The following is a 7,687-nucleotide window of genomic DNA, read 5'->3' on the forward strand; positions in this document are numbered from 1 at the left end:
ATGACAATGTTCTCTACATTTCCTCCAAATTTAAATGACTTTTTATTGTTAATTATCAAAATCGTTTTGATTATTTGAATGAAACTATTCCGGTTTAATCTCGTTATTTGATTTTAATTCTCAGTATTATGCGCTAATTTGACAATATTATCAAATTGTATGTATTGTTGTTGTTGCATGAGTGTGTTTGCAAGCTTATTAAAGCGATTACTGACAAAATGTAATGGAAATTTTTGAAGCAAGACTCGGACCACCCAAAATCTAATATGTGTGGCTCAAATGCTTGTGAATGGCGGATCAACTTCTGATGCAAGAGCTTAATAATCGAAATAAAAACATTATGAACTGCTTTAGTTATATTTATGAAGGTTAGGGCGCGTTGATTTGTTTTTATAAAATCGCAGCCTCGAAACCAATTTTAGACCCATAGGCCCTTAGGCAAAGTTGTTGAGAATGATCCGTAGAATATATCCTACACACGCGAATTTTTCGTTTTTTTGGCTCCTTGTAAATCAACACATTCTAATGAAGATATATTAAAAACTGCAAGCGATTAACCAATTCTTTGAAAAAAGCAACTCGCTATTCCATTGAATTGACCATAATTGGTTGACATAAGGTTGTTGTTGTTCCATACTGTTGCAGGAAGAGAACAAGTTCACAATAAAGCAAATAAAACAAATAAAGCTCGGGTGCAGCCAAACATTTTATACTCTAATTCGACATAAGGTTTGTTAGAAAAAACGAAAATCATTATACACTATATATGTAAGGGAGTTGGGGTAGTATCAAATCGAGTTTATCTATTTGTGCCCATACCACATACAATAAACATGCGCAGTTCCCTGGGTTTAAAAAGGACCTCACATGCAATCACATGGAGTCAGCCGGATGCGTGAAAATCCTGAAATAACTTATATCGAGGCTTGGTCAAGTTTTCACCCAATTTTTGCCATGGTAGGTACAAAGATACATTATCATGAGTAAAACACGCTCTCTCATTTGCATTGGGAAAAATTGATTTTCTTATATTTTATCTGCTTCTTGATTTGTGCACTGAAAAGTGAATGGATCATTGCTACTGCGATCCCCCTGCGCCAAAATACAGTTCTATATCTAAATTAAGTGATTAGTGGTGCTAAGTTTTCGATGACAATCGATGACGTTTCGGGGACATGGTAGTGGTCCGATTGCACCCACCTACGAACTCGACCTTACTTTTTGTCTAGGAACACTTCTACCAAGTTTCATCAAGATATCTTAATTTCTACTCAAATTGCAGCTCGCACGGATGGACAGACAGTCAACTGGATTTCAACTCGTCTCTTCATCCCGATCTTTTATATATACATATACACATAACCCTATATCTATCTCGATTAGTTTTAGGTGATTTATTCAACCGTTGGGAGAACAAAACATTGTACTATGTAGCAACATGCTGTAAGAGTATACAAATAGATATTATATAGTATTTGCTTTGTATCAAAAGTAGAGGAAATTACCGTGAAAAAGTGTGGGGGGCGACATAGCAGGTCATGACTTTTACCCCGGATGACAACGTAATCATTTTAAAGTAATTTGTGTAATGTTGTTTATGAATATTCTTTTGTTAATCCAAATAGGTTCGTCATTTACATTGACCAAACATTGGGAAGCAGCAAAATCGACGAGATGACCACTGTCTGGAAGACAATTTACACAGCGATCCTTCGAGCATAGGTGATTCGGCAAGCCTCAACTACATAGATGGTGAATTTCAATTGGGAGAGGGTCAGGGTAAACTTTATTGTTTTTTATCAGCAAACTTTGAATTCGGTAAAGGAAGTCCCATTTTTGATTTTTCTTGGTAAGAAACAAGAATCGAAACAAAATTTATAAACGAGTTTGAAAACGTATGAAAATAGATATAAATAGTAATATCGAAAAATTCACCAAAAGCGAGAAATCGTTGTATGGATAATATATTGAAAATATAATGAAACTGCAGTATTCTGGAAATTAATTAATTGTAAAAAAACTTAATTTTAGAGAAGAAAGTGAAAGACATTACAACGTACTCCTCATTGCCTGGTCCATTCTGTTAACAGCGATTGTATGCTAAATGGTTACTGTTAAAAAAGTTCCGAGACTCAAGCCGGTACTGTTCAACCACTTTTTAATGCGCCGAATTATAGTTATAACTTATACCTAATAATTCTTAGCGTCATTAAAATCCTGTAAAAAGAAGGTACATACATTCATATATTAACTTAAAGAAATAACACGGGAATTATGTGTGTGGCTGATAAGAATCCCCTTATATGTGAAGGTAGAAAGGATCTGAGCAGATGTCGTTGTGTGAGTCAAAATCAATATCCACAAAATGCGATAAACGCGTTTCAAACCGAAATTCAATCGCACTTGCAAAGAATTATGTTTCCAAAGGGAGAGAACAACTAGAGTTGACAGCTAAAAGAGTTAGCATAAAATAATTGCCAGAAGGACCTCTCCATTTACGCTTGCAATTATCAAAGCACATAAAGATATTAACTGAAGCTACTATAGCAGCCGTCCGCATATGTACTTAAGCACTTATGTTGGAACGAGTATCAGAAAGAGAGCGAGCGAGGCACTGGCCAAATGCCGTTGTTATGAGGGAGTGAGTGAGTGAGCGGAATATGCAAGTCATTAAAATTGCTTATTTGGCGACAAATGAGAAAATGATTGCTGCAGCTGCTAAGTAGTCGTGGAAAATGCAGAGCGCAGAGCTGTGAGTAGTTGACTGAAGCTAAGAGCATGTTTAGGCTAAATTACACACAGACACCGCTGCGCCAAGTGCAACAACAACTGCAAGCATATTGGGTTAACAACACATATACAATGTATGTATGTATGTACAAAGCAACAATTACAACAAACGATTTACTTCACAATAGCAATTTTCAGTAATTTGCCCTCTGCCCGCTGCTTGCTTTTCGGCGGTACATTAGCGCATTGCCAGTAATGGCCAACGGCGTCAGCAACAACACGGAAGCCATATGCAGAAAGCGGCGATTGCGAGCGTAAAATCGGCATATTTAGTTGGGTAACGCCCACCAATAGCCGGCGAGTGTTGGGAAATAGAATAGCCACTTCACGGTAGCGCAGCGAATGCGAGAAGGTAAATATTGACTGAGCGAGCAGCAGCATTGGATAGTATTATGATACATCTTACTCTGTTGTGTACATGAAAATGTATCTCTCAGATAAAATCCACAAAGGCTTGAGAATCACGCTTGCCTCCGCAGTTATATAAACCGACAAGCGGGTATGGTCACAGGGGTTGATTTGGTACTGCCCACTCGTAGCCATTCGCTGCGCTCGAGCAAGAACGGGTAATTCAAACGCACGTACATACATATCTACAAACGTATCTAAAGATATATATGTATCTGAGCACATGCTTGTCAATATTTACCTTCTTGCTCACATTGGCAATAGGCGAGTGCCTTTATGCTTAACCGGTTCTACTGGTTTGCCAGTGGGGTTCGTATTTGATGAGTGCGTGTGCTTGGACTGCTGGCTGTGTGTGTGTTGGAAGAGCAACAATATCGACTTGRGAGAGAGCGCGCACTGGGCAAGAGCTCGATTGGAGTGATGCTCTGGCACTTGGTGCGGCAGCGGTGCACGGTTGTGGATTATTCTGACAGCGACTGTCGTAGAGTGAACATCTTAATCGCGCGAACAGAGTTGTATCAAAATAAGAATAGAAGAGAACTTTGTAATAGACATGCTTCTGATTCGAACGGTTCCGTGGATTACAAAATACTGTGTGCGATTGTAATTATCCGCCTAAAAAGACATGTGTTTACAGTAGCAGCCCGTTATGTTGCAGTTACATCTAAAAATAAATAAAACAGTGTGAAGTGTTGATACTATTCAATGAAAAAGTGAAATAAAATTTATTCTAATAAAAACTAATTGTCTCACATTTGCCAATAGCAGTGACTAAAAACAAAACCAAAAACAAAAAAAAAAAATAATAAAAACAGTTGCTTTTAAACTGTACCTATAAATAATTTGGAACTGATCGCGACCTCGAACCACCAACTGTTAAGTTTGGGTTCTCCAGTAGCCGCGAAAAAACGTTTATATATGACTAAAATGATTCCGCCGCTGCCCACCTCTGCCGTTCTAATGCCTACGCCAAAGCAGAAGATCGGCTTTAGCATCGAATCGATTGTGGGCAATAATTCAGCAGTGTCACCGACCCAAAGTGCCGTCGGCAGCAATGAGCTCTCTGGCGAGCAATTAAATGTTGCAAACACGACAAGTGCCCGTAGTGCACCCAGCTCCCCACCTCAGACCCCGCCCGCAACCTCTCACACAACTCCCGTCGCACATGGCCCGGGCGCGTCAGTTTTGTCAGCTCTGCCGCTAACACCGCACTCACATCCACACGGTATTCATACACACTTGCCTCCACATCTGTCGCCCGCTCAGCAGCATGCCCTTCAGCAACATCTACTGCTCCAACATCACCAACAGCAGCAACAACAACAACAGCAAATTTCGCCCAATAGTAGCGCACCCATGCGGCAGGATATTCAAGATATTATTCAGCGCCTGCATAGCTCAGCTGCCGCTGCCGCCGCTGCCAATTTGAGCATACATTCTGCTAGCCCTTACAGTGCTTCGCCACTAGCACAAACCCGTCTTTCATCGCCTGAAGATGCATCCGCTGTTCCACATATGTTGCATCTTAAACGTGAACGATCACCATTGCCGCCGGCCGGTGAACAAGCTCAACATCCCGCCCAACGTCACCAGCCTAATCAGCAACACCCTCAACCACCGCACACACCACCTAAATCGGTCTCACCTTCGTCATCACATCCCTCATCTCCACCCGCCATGCTGCCTGGAAGTCCTACCTCGTTGCCCACAGCTACACAACAAGTTCCGCCACAACTGACAACGCCACAATACTCAAAACCATCAACTGCGCTGGGCTCAGGAACAGGCCATATGCTTATGCCTGGAATGCCTGGAATGCCGCATGCTCCCGGTTTAGTGCGACCGTTTCCTGTCATTGGGCCTAGTGGTATTGTGCCACCTTCACAGCAAGGTATGCCCGATATAAAGGCGCTGCCGCCATATATCAATGCACCGCCCCCAGAATTACCTCCTCAGCATAATCCACACTTAATCGCCGCCGCACAATTTCAAATGGCCGCTGCCCTTCAGGCTGGCCACGTTTTGGGTGGAGGCTTACCTCCACACGCTGCGCCATTCATGACTAGCCCTGGCATGCCACGTGACAGCTATCCACTGTATCCTTGGCTATTGAGCCGACATGGTCGCATATTTCCACATCGATTTCCAGGAAGTAAGTACTTGCAATTTTTACTAAAATTCAATACAATACAATTTCTCTATTCTCAATGTACTCAATACAGAAGAAATGTACTAATACCGCTTTTCTCTTGTTCTTTTCTTCAATATAGATTTCTTGCTCCAGCCTTTCCGTAAACCAAAACGTATACGCACCGCATTCTCGCCCTCGCAGCTCCTGAAGCTCGAACATGCGTTCGAAAGCAACCAATATGTCGTTGGCGCTGAACGCAAGGCGCTCGCCCAGTCCCTCAATCTCTCCGAGACACAAGTGAAAGTGTGGTTCCAGAACCGCCGCACCAAACATAAGCGCATGCAACAAGAGGACGACAAAGGCGACGGCTCACATTCCGATCGCAGCCGCAATGCAGCCAGTTGCGATGAGGATGACGATGATGAGCTAATCGACATGGAAATGGACGATTGCCCGAGCGACGAGGAGCACGAGCTCGACACGAGTCATTGAAACATATTTGGCTTTCGAGCGGAAATAAATAGCGATACGAGTGTAAATAGGGGAGCTCACAAGAGCTACGAGCAGAATGCATGGATATGAGAGTTCCTTAATTTATTATCAGAAGAATCAATAATTATTTTGTGTGTGCGTGTATGTGTGCGTCAAGTGTAACGCGGCAAACGCCTTGCTTTGCGGGCAAACGACGAAAACTATGTGATATAAACTTAAATTGTATGATTATAGGCAAATGATGAAACTTAATTAACGGCGGTAAATAACAGGTATATAGTAAATACTTATAGATAGTGCAAAGTGTTTGTAGAAACTAAATGTCGTTCTTAAGAAACCCAACAAGCGATTGTACATATGTATTCAATTATGTAAAGTATGAATAAGGCTCACCATTGAACTAATAATAGAATCAAGTTAAAATTATGATCAGTGCGACGGTAGCTATCTTCTCTGGGACGTGCCAAATTTATGAGAGACGCTAGATTATTTTATTTTATTTTATCTGTTTTTGATTTCCATAACAAAAGTCTTAGTTGGTATTATATTTAAGTGTAGAAAACAGCAGTTTGTATATTATTAAATAGTTTTAAGTACGGCAATTGAAAATGCAGAGAGAAAAGATTTAAAAAATAAAAATCTAAAGAACTAGAAAATCAGAAAATATTATAAAACTGTCTTTCATTATACTTCTACAAGGTTTGTTCATAAGTAAACAGGACTTAAAAAAAAGAAAAGAACAAATGGTGTTTTCTGCAAAATAAATTAATTTTGTCCAAAATAGTCTCTCTGCCTCAATACAGCTTTTTGCACGGTTCCAAAACATGTCGAAGGAGTGTTTAGCTCGTTGGCCGGTAGGACCGCCAGCATGCCGTTGCAAGCCTTTTGAATGCCCTCTACGTCTGCACAACGCTTTCTTTGCATTTTTCTGAAAAAGTAAAAGTCGCACGGTGCCATATCAAGTGAATGCAGGGAGTGGTTAATGGTTAAAATGTAATTTTTGGTCAAATAATCGTCTTTCGAATGTTGGATTCTGATCAATTTTTGGTCGTCACTCAATTTGTGCGGGAATTTTCGGTGATCACGGATTTTGATTGGCCCACATGTTGATCGACATTTATGTCCTCACATCCCCTTTGAAAACGTAGAAACCACTCGTGCACTCTGCTGCAGGATAGGCAATCATCGCCATAAACTTGTTCCGTCGTCTAATCGTTGGTTTCGAAAATATGTCTTTTGCCCCGTACCCCCTCCAACCTTAGTAAAAAAGTTAAAAACTCACAATTAAACGACAATGGCCACCGCAAAATTAACGAATCGCTACGAAGTAAAGAATTTTATTTTTTAGCATTTTAATATTTTGAATTTCTCATTTAAAGTGCAGCTTTGAATTGTTTTACGTGAATGAGTGCAGTCGGGATCCGAAGTTTACAAGCTTCCTAAAGAACAAACTCCTCCATGACTATGTAAAATAATGTTTTTTTTTTTTTTTGCTAAAATAAGGACGAATCTATCTTTTGCGGAGAAATGGTATGAGAGGACGAGCTCTGTCATAGTCCTAGGAGATGATGTAAGCGCTAAGACTTCGGAATAAGGAAACGAATTGATTGTGCTTTCGTTGTTTCTATAGCGGATAAAAGCATCTGCTGACTTGACAGTACTTGGCCGAATACAAATCTTGGTCTGTTTCGTTTGGAAGAACAGACAGTAGTCGGAACAGATTGGTACTGCCCTGGAAGTTAGCTATTATTGATCATTTCATACTGACTTCCACTAATACGAGTTAATTTCTGTAGAAATAAAAAAAAAATGCTGTAGAAACAGCATCATTTTCCAAGTAATAGTTTCTTTAGAATCGTTTAAAAG

The 7,687-nt window shown here is 40.4% G+C and overlaps 1 protein-coding gene across 1 annotated transcript; it reads left to right on the forward strand.

Annotated features, from left to right (window-relative positions):
• Positions 1-3,670: 3,670 nt before the first annotated feature.
• On the forward strand, positions 3,671-6,433 carry LOC108966248 (homeotic protein empty spiracles). Its single transcript, XM_018929000.1, has 2 exons — positions 3,671-5,350; positions 5,469-6,433. The coding sequence occupies exons 1-2, from the start codon at positions 4,117-4,119 to the stop codon at positions 5,819-5,821; spliced, it is 1,587 nt and encodes a 528-aa protein (XP_018784545.1). The 5' UTR covers positions 3,671-4,116; the 3' UTR covers positions 5,822-6,433.
• The last annotated feature ends 1,254 nt before the right edge of the window (positions 6,434-7,687 follow it).

This window comes from Bactrocera latifrons, unplaced genomic scaffold, assembly GCF_001853355.1.
Source record: "Bactrocera latifrons isolate USDA-ARS-PBARC rearing strain unplaced genomic scaffold, ASM185335v1 scaffold_158, whole genome shotgun sequence".
Lineage (NCBI taxonomy): Eukaryota > Metazoa > Arthropoda > Insecta > Diptera > Tephritidae > Bactrocera > Bactrocera latifrons.

What these genes read in the sequence shown, in the direction of transcription:
- LOC108966248 (XM_018929000.1), top strand. Translation starts at nt 4,117, where the DNA reads ATGACTAAAATGATTCCGCCGCTGCCCACCTCTGCCGTTCTAATGCCT. An exon ending in TCCACATCGATTTCCAGGAA is followed by an intron (nt 5,351 to 5,468) that starts GTAAGTACTTGC and finishes TCTTCAATATAG; the next exon opens with ATTTCTTGCTCCAGCCTTTC.